This window comes from Haplochromis burtoni, unplaced genomic scaffold, assembly GCF_018398535.1.
Source record: "Haplochromis burtoni strain Fernald_Lab_line unplaced genomic scaffold, NCSU_Asbu1 Contig_80, whole genome shotgun sequence".
NCBI classification, from domain to species: Eukaryota; Metazoa; Chordata; class Actinopteri; order Cichliformes; family Cichlidae; genus Haplochromis; species Haplochromis burtoni.
The window spans coordinates 1,895,743-1,922,481 of NW_024582441.1; the positions used below are offsets into that span (position 1 = coordinate 1,895,743).

Here is a 26,739-nt window from a genome sequence, read left to right on the forward strand (position 1 = left end):
TACACAAGACTGGATTCTAAATCTCTCACCTTGTATAATAAGAGTGTTGCTGTTTGACTGTGTGTTGGCTTGGTGGGTCCATCACTGAGCCGTGCTCTGTCCCCGTCTATACGAAGAGGAATATGATGGATTATATGAATTAGAGCCAGTGTGTGTGCTCCAAGCCCGAGGCTGCACTAGATATAGGAGGGCTGAGCCATGGAGGGATGCTGAACTGGTTTGGCGTCCTCAGAATCGTCCCTGCAATGACCCATTATACGCCGTCTCCTCCCATCCTGCTTACCCCAAGCAAGTTAACATGCTTTCTTCAATCTTTTTATCCCACTTTGCCTTCTCTCTATCGCTCACCTTTATTCCTGTCACTGTTTCACAGCTCCTCCCTTTTTCCTTTACTATTCCTCATTTACCCACCCCCCACCCCCAATCTTAGTAACCTCCAATCCTCCCTCGCTACTTCTCCCTAACTGTCTGACAGTGAAGTGATTGATGGTGCTCCAGAGAACTCAGCCTCCCCTTATCCTCCTCTCCGGGGTCCCGCTATCAGATCGTGTGTGTGCATGTAACTGCGTGTTTGTTTATTGTCTTATAAACTTAACTTCTAGTGGTCGACAAAAACACGCACCAAAATATTGCACATTTGGTTGTTTATTATTATTTATTCAGTTTTCGCTGTTAGCAATAAGATGAATATGTAATTGCTGCTGGTCCATTAATGCTATGTGTTGTCCCCATTATGGCTAAGATTAGGCTTTCTTGGCCATTAACTGTATAACACACACACACACACACAGAGCACACGATTCACCATCCGCTTATTAGGGCTACTCCAACAGCACTCCTGTCACACACAGATACACATAAAAACACACAAAGACACATACACTGGTAGTTATCTGCGTAGATTGGGGTTTGAACAAAGGTCACGGCCAAAGTCAGGGTGCCTACATGACCTCTGACCCAGTGGACCGCCTCCTCCGCGACGCGCAGTCTGTCACTGTCCTTGGACGAGCCTGTTGGGTCGGTTCCCTCACAAACAAACCCTCCTTCTCTCACCGCTGATTACTAACAGACACGCAGATCTGCTCTCCTAATGAAGGCAGAGCTGTGTGCTTCAGATAAAACTGAAGGTGTGTTTCAGACCTGAGTGTCGGTTTGGTGTCCGGTCTCAGAAAGAGCCAGCAAAAAACTAATTTATACACGTCCTCACATTCTTTGTTTTATTTGATCATCTCGGGTGGTTAAGAAAATGATCAAGTGTCAATATGTAGCAGAGGGATTGATTTTTCATGTTATACAGTTTATTTTCTGTTGAATATCTAATTTCGATAAATAATCATTTATTAAATGATCTTGTATATTTGGGAAGTTCTTTACCCATCACACCACAGTCTTGACCCTGATGTGATCTTTATTGTAACAACATATATGGACAGCCGTAGCCTCAGTCTCTTTTTTTGTGATTCAGGACAAATTCAAAACTGTGTCTCTGTATAACTGAGCACCTCCAGTGGAGTGCTGTATGCACTTCTTACTGTGCATCTATCCAGGAGTACATTGGGCTGTTGTAAATCACCACATAAAGTATTTATAAGGTTAAACTTGGGAACTCTGCTGCCGTTAGCTTTTGAATTAGTGAACTCGGACCAAGGGAGAAGGACGGGGAGGGGAGCGGTGCTCTGACTTCTCGTCTGTGGATGGTTCGTTCATCAGCTTTAGAGAATCAAGAGTGCCACCTTGTGGTCGCTTCATCCTGCTGCCAGGGCAGCACGTTGACACAGATGTGAAACCGTAGGCAGTATTAATGCTGAAACACGCTGATCTGCTTCCATATGATCATTCATTGGACTCAGATTTTCACTTATTTACCTCTTAGCCTTTTAATCCTTGTGGGCGACACTGATAACAACGCGTATATAGTTTATCTTCCATGTTCCACATTCGTGCCACATCTACCCATCACGTGTAGAGATTCACGTTGTGGGTTTCTGTGGTGTAGCACTCACTGTGGCGTGGTCAGTGGTACAGTGAGTGTTGTGACTGAGTTTTTCCTTCCTCTCGGCTTAGAGTGGAGCTGTGGTTGTTATACTTAGCTGAGGATGTCTCACATCTTCTCTTGTTGGTGTCGACCTCCCTCGACAGACCACCTTACGCCCACTGGTGTACTCTCTAATGGCAGTCCCAGCGTCAGACATAAACATAGATATGACCGGGGCGCGGGAGCCGTGACTCATGGTAAACTGATAAAACTGCAAGATCTGGCGTAGAATTTAGGGGGGGGGGGAACGTGATCAGCTGAGTTTTGGAGAAGTTTTGATCCTCCGCTGGGTTTTATAGTATATAAATCTATCATAGAGTCGTCTGTGATGTCAAACCCGCTGTTTTTCTCCTTTGTGTGTGTGTGTGTGTGTGTGAGTGAGTGAGTGAGCGAGTGAGCGTGAGTGTGTGTGTGAGTGGCTGTTTCCAGCCGCGCCATCACTTTCCGACGGCACCAATCATCCCCCTCCTTTTCAACTCCTCTATCTATTCGATCTCCTCGCTCACTCACTCACTCTCTCCCACTCTTTAACCTCTTGCGTGTCTCCAATTTCTTTTTTTATCTTTTTTGTATTTTTCTCTCCTCTTTGAGAACAGTTCCTACTCTTTTGAGGCTTACTTCCTGTGTGTTGCAGGATGTGGGGAGGAGGTGGGGCTTGGGGGGTGTGGACTACTGTCATGTGCATGTGTGAGCGAGAGAGAAACAGAGAGAGAGAGAGAGAGAGAGAAGAGAGGGGAAGAGTAATTCAACCATATGATTTAATACACTCCTCCTTTTGGTTAGAGAGCGACAGAGAGAGGGAGAGTGAGAGTTATTCTTTAGGTCGCGTATACGCTCTCTCGCAGATATGACCAAGACAGCGGCAATAGCAGCAAAGGACTTCTCCAGTATGTGGTTGCCAGGTGAGTGACTGTCTGTGCAGCTCTCTATCGTTTGGCCTTCATTTACCAAGACCAATTAGCTTTCTTTAAGACCTGTGTGTGTGTGTGTGTGTGTGTGTGTGTGTGTGTGTGTGTGTGTGTTTTGTGTGTGTGTGTGTGTGTGTGTGTGTGTGTGTGAGAGAGAGAGAGAGATTGTGATATGCTGTTGATTAATGCCAGTGGGTCTAACAAGCTCAGCTAATTGGGGAACATCAAAGGGTGAGAGGTGGTACGAGGGATGGAGGGGGGGTGGATGGATGGATGGATGAGTGGACGCCTGTCTCTTGCATAGGGAAAGGTCAGACACTTCACCAGCCCGTAGCATGCCTCTGTGTGTGTGTGTGTGTGTGTGTGTGTGCGTGTTTAAGCTGAATATTGAATGCTAAATAACCTTGAGGAAAATGTAATGAAAAGTTTATTTGAAGAGTCTTTTCTAACATTCAGCTAATGAAACTCGACTTCTGCGGCTCGACTGTGTTTCTGTACTGAGATTACTTTTCATTGTCCATCATCAAAACGCTTTCTCTTCAGTGATGAGCGTCGTTACTTGTGTGTTCACTTTACAGATGTTTTTTCTGATAAAGTGCATCTTTAAAGCTGGAGGATACTTTGTGTTTGTGTGTGTGCGATGGAGCATTGCATTGATTATTGCTCATTTTCAAGTCTGTCAATGAATTCCAAACTCTCTGATTTAAGGACAGTTATGTAAAAAAAACCTTTTTTTTAGCCTCAGCATTTACAAATAATACGGAGTAGGAATAGTGTAACTCTTCCTACTCTGCGTCTGGGTGGTCCGCTCAGCACAGCCTATGAGAACAGGCAGACAAAGTCTCGGTTGACCGACGACCTACGAGAGATCAGCAAGCAGTTAGCTGACTCACCCGTTACCCGAAATACAATTTCTAAATGTCAATTAGCTCACATTTCTCAGTCCTTGTCGTCGAGATAGAATTTCTAAAAAAAAATAATAATAAGATCTGTGATGTTCACGGTTTATCAGTGAGTGATTCACGGCACAACATTCACAGAGTCACTCCTTAACCTCATGTGGTCACTGCTGTGACCTGTGGGAAGTTACTCTGACCAAAGTGACATGTCCTTCTCGCAAACTTCAACAAACGGCACATCACGCCAGATTATGTAACGCACAGCTTCACAAAGGTGCACCGGTGTGGAAAGCCAGTGCGGTAAACATTCGTGTATATCGGGAATAATCTTGTACAATTATTTTTGATGTGTCACCTCGTGAGCCGTGTTTAGGTTTTCTGTAAAGTTAATCATTTTTGCTCATTTTAAACATTGAAAGTAAATGAATGAGGGAAATTAAGTGTGGAAATTTGAAAGCACTCAGTCTTATTAATCTGGTGAAAGTACATCATTGTCATCCGTAAAAAAAAATTATTTACACTGTGTAGAAGTGGGAAAAAATGATTTTATGGGCATTATGTGGTGGTGACCTTTGTCTTTCAGTTCCAGCAGCATTTGGTTATATTCATGTGTTTTATTCACTTGTATGAGGCATTTTTATGTGTTACAAACAAAAAAACACAACAACAGTAACTTAGATTAAACAAACGACCCAAACTGACAAGAGCAGAGACCCTCATGACATGTTATGGCCTTGTTGTGGCATCCCAAATTTGTTCCTTCAGGTTCTCACTGTATTTGTTTTTTCAGCTTCAGTTCTTCTCTTGATTCCTAAATCATCGTTTTATTATTATTATTATTTCTAATATTATTAATATCTGTCCAGCCCCATATTTTATCATTACTATATTAACAATTTAGACACTAACATGTTCTTCCTGCTTGTCTCATCCTGGCACAGATATGCGATTGGTGTTGACATGACTCTTTGACATTCACTTTTAAATGGAAAATGTTTCTTTGCAATCAAATTCGGCAACCCTCAGCACCGCTCGGCTTCTCAAATCTGTAGTTAGTAAGTTTTATGACTCCAGTTCCCAGACACCCCCCTTAGCGCTGGGGTTATGTCCTGAATCAGGAAGTTGGGTGAAGAGTTGGTGGGGAGGGGGGGTTTGCAGGGTGGTTGCAGCCGAGTTTCATCTCGGCCAAAATACCCAGAGGAGAATAACAGAAACAGTCCAGACTGAGCACAGGCACTGTTGTTCCTTGTTCCTTTCTATTGCATCATTTATTCATGACACAGGATTATACAGCATTAAATTTGCTCTGCTGTGGATTCACTCAGTATGGTGAAGCAACTCTGAACTCTACTGTTTAACTCCAAGGGCTGCATATGCTGTAGTGGAGCAACAATGACCGGGCTGAGCAATTAAACCTGTTAGAAGCACTTTCTTATCCCTGCAGTAAATGCAGTTTGCACCACATGTGCAAAAAAAAACAGTCAAGAGATGCGTCCTCCGCTTACACTGTAAACATGTTCAAAGCGTGTAAGTCACCCCAACACGAAATTATTTGTGTTTGTGTGTGCAGCAGTGTGTTGTAAAAGAGAGGGAGGTTTTAAAAGAGTGAAAGAGAGAGTGAGAGAGAGAGAGCAGGCTAATATTAATAGCCTCACTGACAGTAAGTGTTGGGTTTAGCACTCTGCGCTCAACCCGGTACAAGGGGAAGTCGGGAGGGGAAGTGAGAAAAAGACACTACATCTTGATATACTGTCCCACCACTGTATTACTGACCACATTATCCACCATGCTACTGTCTGTAGACCATTTTTAACCATGAATCAACGCGCACCTTCTCCCCGTGTCCTGCGACGGGGCAGCGCAGTGCAATAGGCAGCACTTTGGGAGCTCTGCATTACTTCTGTTTTATGAGCTGGGCAATCATTTTATATGAGGAGGGGGATTTGGCTTTAGTATTGTACACTCCACGCGCTGAAGATCGCAGTGTAACAGGGCCCAATGTGGAAGAAGTGGAAATTTTACAGTGTGTTATAGATTTTTGCTGTGGGGTACAGTTTGTTACGCGTGGCAAAAATTTGTGATTATTTAGAGGAAGATGTTATTTCTGTGCATATTCGGTGGGTTTTTGTCAGAAGTTGAGCAACACTGGGCAGTTTTTTTTTTTTTGGTTTCACTAATAGCCACATCACGTAATGCTGAAAGCAGGTGCCAAATGAAATGCTGGAATAACCGCAAACTGACCAGAATAATATATTAACCAGATGTTTGCATCCGCATCGTTGGGTGACCGATTTATCTTCAGCTATTTAAGGGAAATCCTGCAGTCAGTGTGTGTGTGTGTGTGTGTATGCACATGCGTGTGTGTGTGTGTGTATTTACACAGGGTTATAGCCACTGGCGGCAGAATGGCGCTTTTCAAGCTGATCATCACTTCCCCCTTTCCCTAAAGACACTATGTGTACCAAAGTCCACTGTTCTCACATCTGTTTCACTGAGACGAATGTGTTTCTGCAGCTGAATGAACATCTGATAAGGGAGTGACTCTTGATCGGTATCACTTTTTACGATTAGTGACTGCACTTTACTGATGCTTTGCTAATTTAAAACTGGCCTGGGGTCAGTGTTGGTCAGCAGAGCATCTTCTTCGTGTGTGATTACTGCCCCCTGATGGCGAAAACAATGCTTGACCACTTGTTTGTTGGACATTTTCTATATTTAAGATGTCATGCTGATAAAAGGCAGAGGGAAGATGTACAGTTTATGTCATGTGCAGCCCGTGAGACTACAGGATGAAGAGAGGAGACATAAAGAGGAGAGGAAGGGGGGGAAAGAGTAGAGAGAAAAAGGAGGAGGGAGACTGAGAGTTTATTATGCAGGTGGCAGATATAATTAGTTGGTCGTTGGGCAGATTTGCATGTTTTCACAAAAGGGAAGTAGCGCTGTGTATCTTTGTGTGTTTGTGTGTGCGCATGTTAAGGAGTCAGAGCAGGAGGGAAAAAAAGGGTTTCAAATGGACACAACAGTTTGTGGTTTCAGACAAATAAAAAGGCTTTTATAATGAAATGGTACTGTTGTACTGTAACATAGAAAGAAAACTGCTAGAGAAACACCCACACACACACACGTGTGTGTATTTATATATAAACACCCGCTCACCCACACTAATTATCTTCAGTCCCATCTTTCCTGTACACCCTGCTACCAAAATGCTCCCATGTTTTTGTGCTAATAAAGTAATTAAACCCTTTAGCTTATTGTCTCCCTCCATTCATTGCTGTTGCTATAGGGACTGTCCCAATTCAACCAGGAAGTGATGTGGTCTTGTAATGAGTGACACACAGTGTGAGACATTTTTAGTACACCAAGTCTCCCACGTAAACACCTTGAGTTAAATTTAGAACGAGCAGACACCTTGGGTCAACCTACTCTTATGTTAAACCACTAATTGGAAAGAAAGAATGAATGAATGTGGGCTCAGTGAATGATTCAGCTACATTGTGTGGTGTACAGTGTGTAGGCTCAGGCTGTGACCTGAAAACATTTAACCCTAACCTATCTGAGATGAACGCCCTGGCCGTACTCTTTTCCCTTCTGTCATCTAGATTGTCTCCGCTTGCTTCTTCTGTTATTCTGTTGCTCTCTGCACTTTTTATCTGACACATATTTAGGAGTCAGCCTGTCTGACTTGTTTATCTGCGTGCTTTCCTGTTACAGATATCAGGATGTCAAAGCCAGGAGAGGCTGAAAAAGTTGGGGCTGACTCACCATTGGAGGGCACAGGTAAGCGGCGAGGGTCTGAGAGGCAGACGGCAAACACACACCCACACGTACACGTGATTTAATGCGGAATATATATGTTAAAAAAAACCAAAAAAACAAAAAGAGCGACACATGCATGACTTCGGAAATTGCAGCTGTAAGTTGATGCAGTGATGAAGATGTCATTTATCACTTTTTCCTTTGCCACCCACGCAGATTCAGAGCGGAATGGACCAGAATCAAATCATCAGGTACATGTGACTCCTGTGTATTTACCTTCATCTCCCCCCCCTTTCATCTTTTTTCTGATTGATCCACCTAAGAAGAAGATTCAGTGTTGCACACACACTCCAGCACAGAGTCTGACATAAAAAAAAATATTTACTTGCAACATTTTGATAAAAGAGCTCCATCAAACCTGCCTTTCCTTTCTTTTTTTTTTATCTGTTTTCACCAAAAGTCGGTACTTCCAGACAAACTAACCATCACTTCCCCCATTGATTAGTCCCTCAGTTATTTGCAAGTAACATCGCAAGCTAACTTTTCACACAGTCAGGAATCCAGATATCCATTTTTCTTTTAGCAGAGATGGAATATGATGCATTTTGAAGTAATTTCTAAGACTGTGTCTAATTCTTCTCTTCTAGACTCAGTCAATGAAAGCCTGTCCTTTTCCTCTGTCACCAAACCTGAGCAGCACCAAGGTGAGTGTGTGCTTTTGCGTGTGTGTCCACATTACTGAACTGTGTGTGTGTGTGTGTGTGTGTCTGAGCCTGTGTTTGCGTTTGTGCATCTTTTGTGTCTCAACGTCACACGCTGGGTTTTATTGACGGTACGGCTGCTTCAGCTTTGTGTTCATTTCTATGCACTGAATTACTCTTTTGTCACGCTCGACGTTGAGGTTGATAATGTGTCGACTCTCCACCCAGTCCCCAATGTAAACACGTTTGCAAAGAGCAGAGAGTATGATGGCACTCGTGTTTTTCACAAAGCCTTTTCAGTACTGAAGTAAATCTGAAATATTACTTCTCACCAAAAGGTAAAATCTTCCCTATTTGCATACCACAAGAGATATTCAAATAGGTACGCTGGAAAAGATCCCCTCTGTCTGTCTGAACATGGCTGGGTCTGGGAGGAAAGATCAACTCTTTGAGAAGGATGGGACAGGGGAAAAAAGTCTAGTGGAGTTGTATTTTATCACACAGACTGGGGACACATTTGAAGCATTCGAGGAAATTGCACGCTTTAAGACATTCTAATGATTTATCCTAGTGAGCTATGTGTCTTAAACATGGATAAATTCTTATAGCCTCATGCCCTAGAATTGAGTTAAAGTAGCACTTAATTAGTCCAATATTATCCAAAGATATTTAATATTTTCCTAACTTATGGATATCTATGGCAGGATGGCATTTGCTTGCATAGTCTCGATTGGATAATTACCAACACGTTTATATCAAATCGAGCTTTAATTCTAGCGCTGGCCCTCTAACCGTGTTTCCATTTCTGTATATGCTTTGCTGTTATGTCTTCATCTTAGAATAAGATGGAGGAGTGTGCTGACATGTCCCCAGCCCTCCCTTCCTCTCACGGCCCGACCCCCTCACAGACTGCTCTGCAACACACACAGCTCATGCTGACCGGCTCCCAGTTAGCAGGGGTAAGACTGACTTGTAGTACGCTCACACAGACACGCACTTGGCTTTTGCTTTTGCCTTGCTCGCTCCTCTGGTGGTGCTTTTTGAACACTTTGTTTCCCTCTTTTGTCACCTTTGTGCATTTCCCACTGTTGATTTCTTAATCCTCTCCTCTCCTTGCTTCTCCTCTCTTCTCTCGTCCTTTCCACCAGTTGACAGCTCTGTTGCCGGCGCAGCAGCAGCTGTTGCTGCAGCAGGCTCAAGCGCAGCTCCTGGCTGCAGCTGTGCAGCAGTCCAATGCAGCCCATGCAGCTCACGCTGCCCACGCAGCCGCCCAAGCCAATCAGCAAGCTCAGGCAGCTGCAGCAGCCAATCAGCAAGCCCAGCAGCAGCAGCAGCAACAACAACAGCAGCAAGTGGGTCAATCGGGGCAGCAGACTCAGTCGCAGTCCCAGGGACAGAATACACAGGAGCAGAGCGCCCAAAGCGTCCCTGTCCCACCTCCTCCATCCCAGCTCACCCTCTCCCAGCCAATCCAGCTCACTGCCCAGGTACTGGCTGCCGTTAAAGCCACTTCCTGATGAGGGGCGTGATTGAGGAGCCGCTATCAATCCATGGAGCAGCTCATAATGCATGTCTACTGTAGATTTCGTGATTCACAGTTTCCACCTTGCATGAACGCACACATTTTCCTTTTCTTAACTCTGACGTGACAGAAAAAGTTTTTCCTTTCGCTTCTACGCGTTCTGTTGGTATACATTTCATATACCTCCTTTCCTGAGCCGGAACCGTATATAACATACGAGCACATTTTGATGTGACTAAGCCGTCCTTCTGCTTGTAGAATTGCAAAATCTTATTGTCTGTCTGATGTGTCCGTTCTCTCTCTCTCTACTGGAAAGGACATTCAGCAGCTGCTGCAGCTACAGCAGCTGGTGTTGGTCCCCGGCCACCCGCTCCCGTCTCCTGCCCAGTTCCTCCTTCCACAGGCACAGCAGAGCCAGCAAGGTGGGGAGGCCCTTTATGGCAGAATAACTTATAGATACAGTCATTTAGACACAAATTATACACAGAACTCATATTTTGCTTTACTTCTTTAGGACTCCTATCGACACCAAATCTTATTCCGCTACCTCAGCAAAACCAAGGGAGCCTGCTCTCTGCTCCGACTAGAATGGGGCTTCAGGCACAGGTACAAGGAAACTTTGAAGCTTTAGTCAGTGGAAAAGAAAAACCCAGCCTCAGCAGCACGAGTCATTAACAAACACTTCTGTTTCTGTCTCACTCTCACTTTCACTCCTCCCGCTGCAGCGAGATAAGGGTGTGGAGGTGAGTGGTGGAGGTGTGACCACGGTGCCTTCCGTGACCTCTCACCCCGAGGACCCCAGTGACCTCGAAGAGCTGGAACAGTTTGCCCGCACTTTCAAACAAAGACGCATCAAACTAGGCTTCACACAGGTAAGTGAGACACCCCTCTACACCAACATTACATGCTTTGGGGTTTTTTGGTGAATACATTTTAATTTCTTTTGCTTTTAATCTGTCCATCAGGGAGATGTAGGCTTGGCCATGGGGAAGCTGTACGGCAACGACTTCAGCCAGACCACCATCTCCCGCTTCGAAGCCCTCAACCTGAGCTTTAAGAACATGTGCAAGCTGAAGCCACTGCTGGAGAAGTGGCTGAATGATGCAGGTGAGATCACTGCAGTCACACAAACTGGAATATCAGATTGAGATAGAGATGATTCACAGTATTTTCCAAGAACTGCAGATGCACAGAGTAGGTGTTATGACTGTTGTCAGTTGAACGTTAAGCTTGTGTGAACGTGCTGGTGAATTTGCCCTTCAGAGACCATGTCCATAGACAGCACCCTGCCCAGCCCCAGCTCCCTGTCCTCACCCTCTCTGGGCTTCGACGGCGTTCCCTCGCGCCGCAGAAAGAAGAGAACCAGCATCGAGACGAATGTACGTGTGGCCCTGGAGCGCTCTTTCATGACGGTAAGATGAGTCAACTTATTATTACAGTGACTGTCTTTTTTTCTGTATTACACAGGATTCTTTTATCTTTATCCCTTTTATGTTGGTGTTGCTCATAGGTTATACACCAAAAAAAAAACAACTAAATGTGGATTTTAAAATATTAAAAAAGTCACCGAAATACTTACTTAATAATACTTAATCTTGCCCCAAATGCAAGATCCACCGAGGCAGACTGATCTGACAGTAGCTGGCTTCGCCCCTCTTAAAGTGTTTTTAAGTACAAATAAAGATGTTTGTGGTTTCCTGTCACCACTGTGTATGGTTTTGTTGTCAGCCTCGCAGCACTTGTAACAAACACATTGACAAATGAAGCCTTCAGCTTCATTAGACACCTGACAGTAAAGTAATTTGTGTACACAGCCTTTTATTTTCTGTAATTTTCAGATTTTCATTCTTTGTGGTTGTGAAAATTCTTCACGTCTTGCCGTTGTTAATATTTTCCATCATGCCGCCTTCTGCAGAACCAGAAGCCTACCTCAGAGGAGATCCTGCTGATCGCCGAGCAACTCAACATGGAGAAGGAGGTGATCCGGGTCTGGTTCTGCAACCGCAGGCAAAAAGAGAAGCGCATCAACCCGAGCAGTGCCACTCCTCCTCTGCCCAACCAGCCCCCCACAGCCCCACCAGCGCACAAGCCACCCTGCTACAGCCCTCACATGGTACGCCTAGTCGAACGCATTGCAGCAACTTTCCCAAAAGTATTTTTATCGAAGTCGTCGGTAATAAACACGCCGCTGTCCTCTTTTTCCTCTCTGACAGATGTCCAGCCAGATGTCACAGGCCGTGACGAGTCTCAGCAGCACATCGGTGACCACCATGTCCTCTGTCTGCCCTCTGACTTCCAGCCTCACCTCCACCCACCCCTCTCTCAGCTTAACCCACACCCCACTCAGCTCCACTCCCTCCCCGGCAACTCCACCTCCTCCACCTATTCCTCCCCGCAGCACAGCCAGCCCGGCCACCCCCAGCCACAGCACACTCAACCTTAACACAGGGTAAGAGGCCACGAGGCCTTCACAGCAAAGCACCTCAGAGCACCTCTTACCACCGCAGCTTTCACCCAAATAAACGCAGGTTTGACGATAGTGACAGAGAGACATATGTGGCGTAGCTGTTGTTCTGTCTTTGACAGATTTGATACCTCTCTGAGTTTGACGACTGACTGCTGTGGATCCTGAACGTGGAGCGTCATCTCTGGTGCTAGCAGTGTTGGAAAATTAAAAGCAGCAATTCAGTGCAGAAAAAGAAACGTTCCAGTTTTTATTGGCAACACCCGTTTTGTGCTTGTGAAGAAAATAAACTTTGCAAACAGGAAATATAATATTTTGGACATAACTCAATTCAAAGCTGTGACATGCACATTTAAAAAAGATTAATTCGCCTCCACTGTCAGCAGAAGTATCAGAAAATATACATCAAAAAATATGTGTAGGAAAAAAAGGGGAACTGCTGTGCTCCTTTTTAGCTCCATATCCCTCTAGACTAGCTCTGCATAATAATTCATAATAAGCCTGAATTATCTTATACCAGCTCCCTGTGCAGCTCCTCGGTTTATCTCCCTTTAGGCCAGTTTTCTTCTGATTGCCTCTCATAAACAAAATAGTTAAACAGAAAGTGAATAGGGCTGATGAGCCTGAGATGATTAGGTTAAGTATATTGTGCTCACTGACGCTATGTGGAGTCATAAGTAGACAAAAAAGAAGGTCTTAGACTGAAAATTTAGAGCCACCTGAAGCCTAAATATTTATCTCACACGGATTACGTTTACATATACTTGTATCATTAACCCGAATACTAATTAGTCATTTAATATGAGTAATATTATGAAATGCAAAGGATTAAAAAACCAATCTATGTGCGTGGTTGAATATTAACCTTACCCACCAGCAACATGAAGTCAGAGGTGAATCATCGGTTTTAATCATTTATCTTGATCTGCAGTCTGAAAACACAACTGCATACGGCCACACATTTCCACAAACGCTGCTCACAATCAATACTGCACTGCTCCACGCTCGGTTCAGCTGCAATTTGTAGTTAAATGCTTTTTACTGTACACACAAACACACAAACAGTGACTGAGCACATAAGCATTAACTGATATCCCAGCATGCCGCTGGGTGCCACTGCTTCCCCTGTGCAGCAGTGCATGCTAACTCTGTGTGTGTGTGTGTGTGTGTGTGTGTGTGTGTGTGTGTGTGTGTGTGTGTGTGTGTGTGTGTGTGTGATTTTTGTGTTCACAGCTTATGGCGAATGGGTAAAAAGAATGGTGACGTGTCTAACTACATCACCGATTTTGCTGCAAACCTGAGGTGAATACGACTGAAGCACACACACACACACACATTACACACTTTAGACAGTTCAGATGTGTTTCTTCATTATTTCATGTGAATTCTGTGTTAAGATGAATAATACTTCATTAGGTTGCTCTGTTTCTTTCTGCATTTCGAACCTCGTTTGCATTTGTGCAGCCAACAGTCAGCAAACTTCTGCTCTTTATACGTGCTGAGATGAATTTGCCTTCTGCCTGTCCTTGCCACTAAACCTGCTTTTTCCTCCCCTCCCTCATCTTTTCTCCTCTGCCTGTCTCTGTTTGTGTGTCTGCTTGCACATGTGTCGTGCTTGGTGCGTGTGCGCGCGCGTGTCACAACAGGAACACTGTGATGGGAGTTAACACAGGGATGAATCAAGCCCTCCTCGGTAACAATCCCCTGGCCACTATCCAAGGTGTGTGTGTGTGTGTGTGTGTGTGTGTGTGTGTGTGTGTGTGTGTGTGTGAGAGAGAGAGAGAGAGAGAGAGAGAGAGAGAGAGAGATTGAAAGGAAAATAGGAGAGAGAATAACAAAAAAGAGGAACAAAGCCTGCCTTCAGCCCCTCTCATAAACAGAAAACAGAATATAATTAAAAGGTCAAAGCTGAGGTGGAGGTGAGGTGGTTTGCAGTATTATTTCATTTCTTGAGCAGTCTCAGGGTCAGAGAATACATAAAAAGACTCATCTTCAGCAGAAAGGCGGTGCATCTTCCTCCTCTAAAACTGTTAGAGAAGTCATCCTCTCAAACACACCTACACACATAAATGTTAAAACTCAAATGCACACTCTTCAGGACCCCTACATAAACCTTCCTACACTCAAGAACAAGACAAAAATAGCCACAAAAAAACTTTTGTGTCCCACAAGAGTGACCAGGGAAGAGTCCCAGCTAACGTCAGTTTAGCAGAGCTAGTTTTTAACCTCGCTTTGTGGGGTGACAGCGTGAAGGGGGAGGGAGCTGCAGTAAAAAGAGAAGTGTGAGGATGAGTAATACAGTTAATACATGGTGGGTGAATCAGGTCGCACACGCTGATTACCGACTGGAGACACGGATGAATGGGCAAACAAGTGTGTTCATCCACAGTTGAGAGAGCTGCAGAGAAGAGGAATAAACTTATTTGTCATACATTATCATCTACATGCATGAACCCATCCCATCAAGTGTCTGTGTGTAAGTGACGGTGGTGGTTTACGTTAATGTGTGGGCTTGTTTCTGTCTTCGTGCTGTCTCACGCATCCTTTTCATCTTTTTATCTAATCATCAAAAATATGTTGAGAGTTTGAGGGAAAACCTCAGAAGAAATCTTTTCGAGGCAGTCTGTTTGGGAAGTTCGTCATAAGTCATCTTTCAGTTTAGGTGAAGTTCTTTTTATATCGGTAATTCAAATAGCAGGCAGAGGACTTATGGATTGTTGTCAGAGTATCTAAAGTCAACAGGGGATTTTAATCTTAAAACATCACTGAAAACCAAACGTTATCACTGAAAAGCTAAAAAACCACCATAAGTGTTCTTAACAGGCTGTAAATCAGTCAACACATAAGACATTCTCCACTTTAGAGCTGTCTGGTAGCCAAATACTTCTGTTAAAGTGCCCATATTATACTTTTGGTCTTCCTCTTTCCTTTAAAGGGGGCCTATTATGTTTATTTCCCTTTGCTTTTATTCTCGGACTCCACTTGAGTAGCTTTGCATAATTCACAGTTAAAAATAATCAGCATAAATCAGCATAAATGTACCTTATTTTGGGCCTCAGTGCAGCCCTACTGTTCACCCACCGTCTTGGAAAAAGCGGTTTTATTACCTCTCCCTTTAAGGCCACACATTTCTCTTGGAGCGTTTGCGGTAAACAACACAGAGCCAAGATAATATTAAATATAACTGCTCTCGATGATCATACAGAGCCAACGGTAGGAATAAACCTTCTTATCAATGTTCCAAGTAAATATATTTCTAAAGGTGCTATTGGCATGAAATTCTCACCAGATGTCAGTAACAACCCATCCAGTCCACACATGCAAAACAAAAAACACCGATGTCCATAAGTTATGTGTAGTGATGGTAAATGACACAGGGTAACAGTATTACTGAAATGTATTTAATACTTTGTACAAAAGGCTTTGTTGGCAATGACAGCCTAAAAACGCTTCATGAATGGAGAAACTAGTTGCGTGCGTTGCTCAGGTGTGATTTTGGCCCGTTCTTCCACACAAACAGTCTCTGAGCTTTAGTCATTTCATAGATTTTCAGTGGCTTTCAGATGATTGGTCTCCATGTTATTCAGCAAACCCTAAATGATCTTCAGCATGCTTTTTCTTCAGCAATGAAGTCCTGTGTGGCACCTGCTGATTCAAGGTCCTTGGCTCTTGGATTACTCTTCTGATAATTCTTTTCACTCCAAAAGATGCTCGCAGGTAGCTTGAGTAGATTAGAATTTCTTCTGTAATGCCATCACTATGTCTGCAACAATAAAGTTGCGAAGGGCTTGAAGGCGCTCATTAGTTTTACCCATCATGAGATGTTTATTGTACGAGATCTTTTTATAGGCCACCAGCTGGGACTAAACTAGATTACTTTCTAATTACAGATGGATTTTAGTTGGTTAGATGGGTTGTTAGTGACATCTGGTGATAATTTCATGTCAGCAGCACCTTTAGAAATGTATTTACATAGAACATTGACAGAATGTAGAATAGATAGATAGATCTAGCATATGAGACACGGTGACTTGATTTTACTTTCTCGCTCAGCTGCTTCTGCAACTCTAAAATGTTTCATATGCAGGGGTGAAGAACTGAACTTTTATTACTTACTCCATTACTTTTTTTGAAACCACAATAGAAGAAGATGGCAGTGAGACCTGCTATGATGTACAGAGACGGTGACACAAAAAAACAGGAGCCAGAGCTGAAGATACTCAGATATTTATTGGGAGTGATGGAGATGTAGTCCGAGAGGCAAGGCTGAGATGGTTTGCAGAGGAGGGATAGTGAATATATTTGAAAAGGGATGTTGGAGATGGAGCTGCCAGGTAGGAGAAAAAAGGGAAGACCACAGAGAAGTATGAATGTAATGAAGGCGGAGATGCAGAGGGCTGGTGTGACAGAGGAGGATGCTAATGACAGGATGAGGTTGGGGCAGATGATCCACTGTGGCGACCCCTAATGGAAAGAAGAAGATGATGCTACAGCAATAGACAAATCACAATATAATTACTAACAGGGCTAATGCTACAGTCTTTCTGCTTCTCTTTTGCTCTTTACTGCGTAACTCTAAGAGAAGGCCGTATTTACAAATGTTTCTTTTCCCAAAGAACAAACATTAGAAGTTGTACAGGCAGTTAATGCTTCCATCGAAGCTGCAGGTTTTGCCACAGTGTCGTGAAATTAATACATTTGTTTGGCATCCAAGCCCAGCCTCAGGGGTCACCTGCTAGTTCACTCCTCCTTGTCCTACTCCTACAATCCCAAGCACAGATAAATGGGAGAGTTGAGTCAGGAAGGGCTTCGGATCTGTGCCCGATCAACTAAGTGGGTCCCTCTGCTGTGGTGACCCACTGGGAATAAAGGAGCAATCAAAAAAGCATCCTTGGCTTTGCTGTATAGTACACAATCGACCGCAGATCTTTGGTTTTGTTTTTGTGTGAGGTCTATTAGACAGCTATGCTATTTATGTACGTAACCAACGCTGCCTCACTGTCGACAGAGCAGGGTGAAAATAGGCAGCATGAAATTATAAAAGCATGCAAACCTATTTCAGTAAATCCGCAAAATAAAATAAGCCTGCAGATGTGCGTAAAATGAGCACTTTAAAAAAAAAAGTGTTCCTTATGCTAAACAGTCATAAACATGAGTGTAATTAAAATTCAGCTCTCTATCTTTGGTACAGTCTGTGCATGAAACAGCCAATCACAGATCTCCGATCAGCTAAACTGATGCAAACCTGATCCCCTAAGATTAGCTCGCTGAAGATATTTCACAATGTTCGATTATTTTTAACAAGCTGTTACATCTCGCGCCAGTGTGTTGAAATGGGGACTGACATCAGGTTTTTTTGGAAAGAACATTTTCCCACTTTTTTCTAACACAGGGTGGGATCTGTGCTGCAGGAAGTCATTTAGTTCAGCAGTGGAAGGTGAAGAAGCCTGAGAGAAGGACCACTGTTACTAAACTAAAGATGATGAATCCCCAAAAGAAATAAGAAAAAAAGACAAATACTAAAAGCCAAAACTTAATATATTGATTTTATATTCTGATATACTGTGAAAGTGTCCTCTGGCCACGGTGGGCAATTTTATTAACCTTTTTTCTCTCTCTGCCTCAGCCCTAGCAGCCAGTGGTGGCCACCTACCTCTTTCCACTCTTGAGGGTGGGAGCAAGGTGATGCTGGGGGCATCCGGGGGTCAAGGTGGGGGCATCCCCTCCTCCCTCTTCCTCAACCACCCCGCCCTCCTCCACATTGGCCAGAATCCCAACGCCGGACTGGTCAGCACCACCGTAGCCAAAGTCTCCCAGTCCTCGCCCTTCCCCTCGGCCAGCAGCATCAGCCCCACACCCTGCTCCCCCTCTCCCTGCTCCAGCCCCGCCTCTTCCTGCTCCTCCAGCGAAATGGCACACAGCCCGCCCTCTCTGGGCGGGGCCAAGATCGAGTGACCCCCTCCAAGGGCCAATCAGAGAGGAGGAGGAAGGAGGATACTATAACCTCGCCTTTCACACCAAAGCTATCTCTTTCTCTCTCTTGTGCTCTTCTTTCGTTATTTTTCTTTTCCTCAATGGCTCTCTCTCTCCTTCTCTCCCAGTCTTTCGATGCCAAAAATACACAGAATGAAAGAGGAGAGATGGAGGGAAAGAGGTGAAAGAGGGGAGAAGGGAGAGAAAGGAGAAGATTGAAACCAAAAATCTTTATCTATCCAAAAAAAACCCAAACAAAGATGGAAAGGAGGCAACGTGGGACCTTTTTGTCAAGAACACGTGATGTCGACACGGCACCTCTCCACTCTTTCTCTTTGAAGGAAAGCAAACCGATGACTCTTTAACAAAGAGATGGTAGAGGTGCTCGTCGAAGTGCATAAACCAAAAATGACAAAAGAAAAACTTTACTATATGACAAAGGAATGGCGCAAGGACAAAAAAAATGAAGAAGAGGAGGACTTTGCTTTCTTTTTTTTATTGTTGTTATTATTAATAAGAAAAGCTGCGGGTCTGAAGGAAGAGGAGTGGGGTGGATACGTTTAAACCAAAAATTTACCTGAGGAGGAGGCGGAGGAGGAATACACAATGACAAAAAAAAAAAAAAAAAAATCCCAAAAAATCGACAACCATACCAAAATCACAAATACCAAAAACCAAAAATACGGAGAGAAAAGCTTTATTCAAAGGACGTGTAAATACTGAAGCTATCCAGGACCAGGACTCTACTGCTACTTTCACACAACATACATACACACGCACACATGCACACACACGCCCATCCATTCTGCATCGACTCATCATGTCTGCGTCTGCTCATGTGTTTCCTATAGGTTTGCATGTTGGATTACTTTGAATGATTTTCAAACATCTGCTGTGTAAAAGCTCATATACGATTGTATGATATGTTTCTCAGCCCTGCTCTATCTTCATGTGTGTTTAAGTCTCTTTACCTACCTCTGGTCGCAAGAGCATAGGATAGTTTGACTTTAACTTCATAGCAGGCCTGACATGTTTTACACTTTGAGAAGATTTTTTTCTTTTCTTTTTCTTTTTTTTTTTGTTAACTATTTATTAGTGCCATTATGAACGGTTTAGCTGGTATTTATTTTGTATGCTGTTGTAGTGTTAGCTTTGGAGTGTGAGTCATTGTCATCGTCATCTTCAGGGTTTCCGCCAGAACAGAGAACAAAAAGCTGTCGGGTCCAGCTGGGGATTTAAGGTGGCACTCGGTTAAAGGTGGCGCTCAATGGCTCCTCGCCCGCCGTCATGCACGGCCTACTGGCAGGACAGCAGGACTGTGTAGGTGCGGCTTTTGCTATTTCTGTGCCGATGGTGAGAAAACGGGAGAAAGGGAAGCACAGTGCGTTTCTCTCTCCTCTTAACATGAAGATAAAATAATGTAGGCTATACCAGCAGGAGAGCGCGGTTAACCTTGTTTACATAACCAAAAAAAAAAAAAAAGATCCCAGCCAACAGCTTTAGTCTTTAAATAAGTAAAGTAAAAACTTGCCCCTCAGTTTGGGCCTAGAGATCCCGCGAGGGGCTTGCAATACGCTGACGGAAACCCTGATCTTGATCTTCATCGTGGACGTGTCTGTCTTCATCTGGCATCTTGTTTTTAATGTGAACCTTCTCTGCAGGAACATACGTTACAGTGATAATAAAACGCTCATCTCAGCCCTCACCAAGTGCCAATAGTTCAAAGATAAAGAGTTGGCACATTGAGTTGATTTCAAGGAGTGAATGAATTTTTTTATTTTATTTTTTCTTATCAAGACCTAAACATTTTCTGTTGTGCTTAATCAGACCCGCTCTTTGCTCGGTCTTAAAGATAACCCATTATCGGTGACTCCACGGCTTAAATGAACACGCCCTGCTAAACTTCACACTCTGAAAATGATGTTTGTAAAGAGTGGTGACCGTTTGGAAAGTATGAAATGGGGCTGTGATTGGAGATTTGCAGGAATCACCGTTTGAGATTGAAGGCTAAACAAGTCAATAAAGCCAAGTTTAGTCACAGCTGGCTCTCGTTCCTGCCTCGTCAATCAGCGTAGACGTCCTGACACCTGTATGTCTAGACATGTTTACTGATATTTGTCTGTTTCCATCATCACCCCATCAATCATTTCATTTTCCACCTCAGACTGCCATTAATTCTCAAATGGAAACCAAAGCATTTTTTCAAGGCTGGGCTTTTCTATAAGAGCCGCAGCCAAGACACATGAACACAATACAGAGACAGAGGTGGAGATGAGGGGGGCGGGGGGAGCTGAGAACAGGAGGGTAACACTGGAAGAAGCCCCCACTCCCCTCTGCTGTAATCCCCTCCACCCGGCCCGTCCAAGAAACCCAACTCGGGAAGGGGGGGTTTCTTTATTTATACGGGACTGATCCTTTACTACAACAAAGAAGGGTATGCTGGGACACGCTGTAGTGAGGAGGGAGCAGGTGTCACATGTTTTTTGTTGTTTTTGCTTTTTTTTTTTAAAGAGGATACCAAAAATAAACCCAAACCAAATAAAAACCAAACAAACCCAAAACCCAAGGAGCGACAGAAGCAAACCAAAAAGAACCCAAACCAAATGTGGCTGGAGGGAGGAGGACGGGAGGAGGACACGGTGCAGGAGATGAAACAAACGAAGCATCGCTGTGTGTCTGTCTGTAAGCGTCAGGGCTGCAGTGCCAGCCTGTCTGAAACTGTGTAGCATGGATGGAGGCGACTTAGAGGAGCAACAGACGGCTCCTCCCCTCCTCTGCCCCCCCTCTCCAGCTCAGCTCTCTGGTCCTGGATGGAGCTAAACGCAAATGACCTCACTGAACTGAAATCTTATTTAAAAGGAAAAAAAAATCTGTTTTTATTTTTCTGTTGGTTGGTTCCGATTGTTTTATCTTTGCTGTGTCTCTTGATGCCGTTTTATGTACTGTACTTTAGTGCTTATTATTACTTATTTGGGATAACGTACTCGCTTACTTACTACAAGAGCTATTTTTTTTGTAGTCGTGCTAGAGATTTTTATCAGGTGGTTGGAAAAAAATACTGTGAAAATTTAGCTTCCAGATTTTTATTAGATAAAGAAACGGACTGTCTCGGCAGAAAAAAAAACTGAAGACGAACACAATAAGCCAAAAACGAAAAGAGTTGAATAGCAAACCTTAAAAAAAATTTAAAAATGCCAAACCAAATGAACCAAACCAAAAACACAAAGCGGGCAGGGACAGATACCGCCTTTTCTGCACAAGGGTGGAGAAATGTGTTGGTCTCAGTTAGTCTGAGTGTGTTTTTCTGTATTTAAGCGGTGAGAAAAATAAAAAGTTAGCAGTGATCTCTTGTCACTAATCCCGAAACCCAAAGACAGCAGCGTGAAACGCGCTCACAGATACAGAACAACACACACAGCGAAGGCCTCGGTTAAGGTGATGTGTTGCAAGTTGGACGCAAACGTATCCAAAGAATATTTGGTTTGATGCGCACCGGAAAAAGACAGTCGACACACGAGAATCGTTTCACAAACCAAGCTTTAGATGTGGGGAGAAGGGGCGTGGTCGCACCTTAAAGGTGAATCCTTTCCTCCACGTTGACTCTTAGACGGAATGTACCTGTTAGTGCTTCTATAGATTTTGTAGAAAAAAAAGATCTATGTTCTACTGCTTACTTATCGCTAATGTATTAAAAAGAAAAAATGCTTACAAAAAAGACTTTGAGAAAAAAAAGATCCTTAAAAAACATTGATGATAATAACTTGATTTTAGACCAAAAATTTAAACTATCTCTCTTTGGATTTTTCTTTCTCCTTGTTAATCATGATTTAGACTTTTGATTGTACTATTTATTCAGGGTAGAGTTGGTTTGTTTGCTTGTCTTTATCTTTGCTATTTATTTGGTAATTTATTCCTATAGTTGTTTTTTCATTTTCCTATTTTGGGGATGTATTTGTCATGTTTTTCTTTTCAACCCCCTTCTGAGGTTCTTTCTTCTGTCTTCAAACCAAATAATACCAGAAATGCAAACGCAGGTTCTGTTAGGGGGGGGGCTTATATGAAGATATTCCCTTCCTTTCCTCATCGAGACGACTTTCCTCTTAAAGGGGAAGGGAAGCACGCAGCGGTGAGAGGTAGCACTGTGCGGACCGACGCTTCATGATTTGCAGGGGCGCAGGTTTTGTGGACGTACATCCTGCTTTGTGTCTGGGTGTAATTAAAAGAAAAAGTCGGTCTAAAATCCAGCGTCGGTGCAGGGAAAGGATAAATATGATTTGCAGCATGAAGTGTTCTTTGAGGCACAATGCTGCCTCTGTTCTCTTATCTTTTCTCCACAGGGAGAACACACAAAGCTTTACAGCTACACAACCAAAAACACAAAAGAAGAAGATCAACTAGGGCCAAGGCTTCGCTGTTTTTTACATGATAGAGAGGAAAGAAGGAGGCAAAGGAGAAAGAGGGTGATTTTGAATTCCCAGCTGTAAATTGCCTTCTAACGTCTCACTTTGTCTCCGTTTCTGTTTTTTCTTTCCGTTTCCACTTTTTGTGTAAGGTGCTTTTGCCTTCTTTTTAAATTTCCTCCATCCACTGTAGGATGTAAAAGAGAGATAGTTCATCATATACCTCATATTCTTTGATGATAAACCAAATAGATGAATGCTTTAAATCGCGGGGCTCCAGTGGGTATTGGGGTATGGGGACGTGTGGACTGTGTGCTTGTACTGACTGGAAGCGGCACGGTGAGGTCAAAGGTCATTATTCTTTATGGACAAAAGGTTTGGGAACAATTTGGGAGGGGACCAAATCCTTGGATGGATTGTAGTTTTGGTGCAGTTTAGGGTTAAAAGGCCCCACTGGTTTACGCTCCAGTCTACACTCACACTCACACACACACACACACACACACACACACACACACACACACACACATGCCTTGTCCCCCTGAAAACCACCCCCGCTGTCTGTGTTGAGCTTTGAACACAGCCCTCTCCTCACATCCTACCCTCACTCCTGCCTCCCTGTCAAACATGCACTGTGGGCTTAAAGCTGCTCTTCTGACATCAAATCTGGATCTGTTATAGACTTTATAAAGCTTCCAGGTTTGTGCCTCGGAGCAACTTTAGCCCTCTTTCGCCTTTGGGTCTTTATTGCCCAATCTGATCAGTCCACGTGCATCAGGAGGCGCCGTAGGGCAGGTAGCCACGGGGATGGCTGAAACCGAGCTTGCTAGGTGACGCATCCAAACACGTTTCACAACTCTGTGTGTGTATGTGTGTGTTTATGTGTATGTGTGTTGAGAAAGTGGAAGTTGGAGGGAGAGATGTACACATGATCAAAACATCTGGATTCTTCCTGAGAGTTCAGATGTTTCGTCTTTTTTTCCCTACTCTCTGTCTCTCTCGAACCTCGGGGTTTGAGGGACCGGGTGCAAAGTGCAGGTCTCTGTGGCGGGGATACCCCCTTAGCGAATGATACCAAAGTCAATGCCCTGCCATGTGACCCAGCGCGATGTTCACGCTCCCAAAAATCCTGACGTTGCAATAACTGTCAGGCATTCTCCTCCATAAAATCTTTACAGCAGTTGTTCTTTGTTTTTAAACACAGTTGCACACTGGAGGGATGAAATCTTCGCTTTCTTGCAGAATGTTAGATAAGGTTACAGTAGCATATAAAGCCAATGCGGCCATGGTGATGCCAAAGATTGTCTTGTAAAGTTCAGCTGTGAAGCCTCAAGTTTCATATTTTGGTTGTCGCCTTCTTTTAATCAAAAACAAGCCGTCACATTGGCAGAAATGGAAACTGAGGGTGGCTGCATCCTCGGATAGTAGCAACTGTCAGTCACAGTAAATCCTCTTGACTTATTTCTTGCAAATGGAAGAGTCTCCTCCTGCTGGCCATTAGAAAGAATGCAGGTCTAAGGCACTTCCTCCCCCTCCCCCCCTCCCTTCTGGCTTGACTTTTCAGACCCATCTTTATATACAGTCTTTAACATTTTAACCACTGAGCTTAAGCGGTGTGGGTTGGTGTTTTGTTTTTTTAACCTGTGGATTGTAGAGGTGTTGAGCTGAATTTTTTCTCAGTCACATGTCCCACAGTGCAGACTAGAAGCGCTGTTGTCAGATCAGTCTTTGTACACGGTAGATCAAACTGGCTAAAAAAAAAAAAAAAGCCACACATGAACAGGTTTAGATTTTGCACCAACCTGAAAATAGCTGATTGAATTTAATGCAAATGTTAACGCTTCTGCTCTCTGCTGTATGTTCCAAAGTGCATTTAAACAGTAGTGCTTCACTTAGAGTGAAGCTTTGATGACTGACTGCCAATGCAGTGAGCCAGCATGTGACTGAGGGTAAAGTTGAGAGGATGGTGGTTTATGTCGGTGTGACTTTTCTGTTCATGTTTCTCAACACCAGCTCTGCTTGTGGATGTTAGGAAGGCGTAACTTTACCTTGTTGCACGCACCCGTAAAGTATTACTAAGGCTCCCTATAGCACCATGACTTATTACATCCTGGAACTTAGAAGAAAGTGAATGCTGCGTCCTTTCTTTATGCTACACCAGTCTACCGACAACCCTGGACTGTAGCTTCAGATCTCCCCTACAGTCACGATCATCTTATCTAACAATCAGCAAGAAAGCGAATGAGCCCATTTCCCATCTAAAACGTCTGACTATTCTTTCAAAATGTGAGAAAGTAGTCAAATTTTGTCGCTGCGCACGAAGCCATGAGAGATGTAACTGCTGAAGAGTGAGAGACACAGCAAGCTGAGCAAAAGAAAGCTCGTCTTCCTCTGCCCACTCTCATCCACACCGACACGCTCTTCCTCTCCTTCATCCATCCCTTCTCTCTCTCCCTCTTCCACAATACAGCTTTAATCCAAAGGTTCTCCTGCAACACAGCAAAGCAAGTCAGATGTTAAAGAATAAAACCAAAGAGCTCTAACCTGACCTTCTCTTCTACACAACGCTTCTCCGCTCCATCCTTCACCTCTCTCTCCCTCGATCTCCATCCCACCCTTTCTGTCGTCTCCCCTCTGAATCCTTATGTCACCTAGCGAGCCGGTCTGAAGCATTAACCTCAGCTATCCAAAGGGATATAATAATAATGATAATAATTAAGATGATGATGATGATGATGAAATGTATATTTTTAAGTATTTGTCATTGGAAAAATAATCTTAAGCTTCTCATAATTATGATGATCACGGTGATGATGACGATGATGACGATGATAATGAAGTTTCTCTTGGTATCTTTGTAGCTGTTCTGATCCTTCTTAAGTTTGTGTCCTTTCTGCTTGTGCTGCCAGAGTACTGCTTTAACTACCATCACCTCCCTCCCTCCCTCTGCACCCACCTACCCCTGCTTTTCATTTGCTTCACCCCGATGTTTGGTCCTAACATCTACCTGTATGACCTTTTCCCCTGGATGTTTGTCTACACCTGTGTGTGCGTGTGTGTGTGTGCAAAAGAGAGAGCGGGAGAAAGAGCAAGCTGTAAAACTCTGACGAGGGGAAGTTTGAGATTTTTTTTGCTGGAAGCGGTCGGTGGGCCGACCTAGTCTGTTGAATCTACCTGTGGGTGTGTCTGTGTGTTTGTCTGTGTGTGTATGTGTGTGACTGGGTGGGATTTGGGTCGTTGGAAAGTGGGATGGGTGTGGCAGACAAAAAGATTGTTCTTTGGAGAATAACGAACTCCAACACATGACCTGTTATATCAACTGTAACGTGCTGTTTGCCAACTTCCCAGTACATGTAGCTTTAATTCCCCCTGCCACAATAGTCCGTGTGTGTGTGTCTGAGTGTGTGTGTGTGTTACTGCGGGTAGGGCTGCGTGACTGTCACTCCTCCCCCTTTTGTGTCTTCCATCCTGTGAGCAGCCCCCCTCCCCTTCTGTCTGCCCCCCTTTATTCTCCCTTGTGGTAGCAAGTTAGCCTTTTACTGTATTTATCTTGAAAACCAAAAAAAAAGGAAGAAAAATAACTGCTTGTTCATTGTACAGTGTTGTTCATTTTAAGTCATTTTTGTAACTGAAAGTGTTTCATTCATCCAAATAAAACAGGAGACAAAAACTGTACAGACGATCCCCGGCTGCCTCTCGTCTGTTCTTCTCTCTGTGTTGAACCACAGGTTTCACTTGGTTTGGCGAAACCTCATCACCGAAACAGGAACTGTACCTCAGCTTGTCATGCTGGGATTTATCCAGAGGAGGGCACTGTTAGATTTGATATCTCTCCTAACAGAGGCCCGTTTACCATCCTCAGCTGATGAGCTGACCTCCTCCAGTATGGAGGACAACATGTGCCAAACATAAAATCAGTGAATACTTTAAATAGCTGCATGAATTAATCAGTTTTCCTAACCATAAAGTGACCATGTTAAGTCACTTATGTGACAGTTCCAGATTTTGAAACTGAAAAATGTTTCTTGCCATGTGTTTTTCTGCTGTTTCTACAGCTTTTCATGTTTTTAGCTATAAA

The 26,739-nt window shown here is 43.7% G+C and overlaps 1 protein-coding gene across 8 annotated transcripts in view; it reads left to right on the forward strand.

Annotated features, from left to right (window-relative positions):
- pou2f2a (POU class 2 homeobox 2a) overlaps positions 1-26,343 on the forward strand; it is a 76,408-nt gene extending 50,065 nt beyond the window's left edge. For 4 of the 8 annotated variants that reach the window (XM_042222178.1, XM_042222180.1, XM_042222179.1 and 1 more), the window contains 15 exons: positions 7,557-7,622; positions 7,818-7,852; positions 8,249-8,305; positions 9,142-9,261; positions 9,451-9,789; positions 10,141-10,246; positions 10,339-10,430; positions 10,550-10,696; positions 10,790-10,931; positions 11,088-11,236; positions 11,740-11,937; positions 12,038-12,273; positions 13,522-13,590; positions 13,935-14,008; positions 17,915-26,343. In XM_042222178.1, the coding sequence (XP_042078112.1) occupies positions 7,557-7,622; positions 7,818-7,852; positions 8,249-8,305; positions 9,142-9,261; positions 9,451-9,789; positions 10,141-10,246; positions 10,339-10,430; positions 10,550-10,696; positions 10,790-10,931; positions 11,088-11,236; positions 11,740-11,937; positions 12,038-12,273; positions 13,522-13,590; positions 13,935-14,008; positions 17,915-18,243 (2,159 nt within the window). In that variant the 3' untranslated portion in view covers positions 18,244-26,343. Of the gene's footprint in view, positions 1-2,761; positions 2,938-7,556; positions 7,623-7,817; positions 7,853-8,248; positions 8,306-9,141; positions 9,262-9,450; positions 9,790-10,140; positions 10,247-10,338; positions 10,431-10,549; positions 10,697-10,789; positions 10,932-11,087; positions 11,237-11,739; positions 11,938-12,037; positions 12,274-13,521; positions 13,591-13,934; positions 14,009-17,914 lie in introns of those variants that run through there. The other 4 variants (XM_014334455.2, XM_014334457.2, XM_042222182.1 and 1 more) reach the window with 4 other exon arrangements.
- The last annotated feature ends 396 nt before the right edge of the window (positions 26,344-26,739 follow it).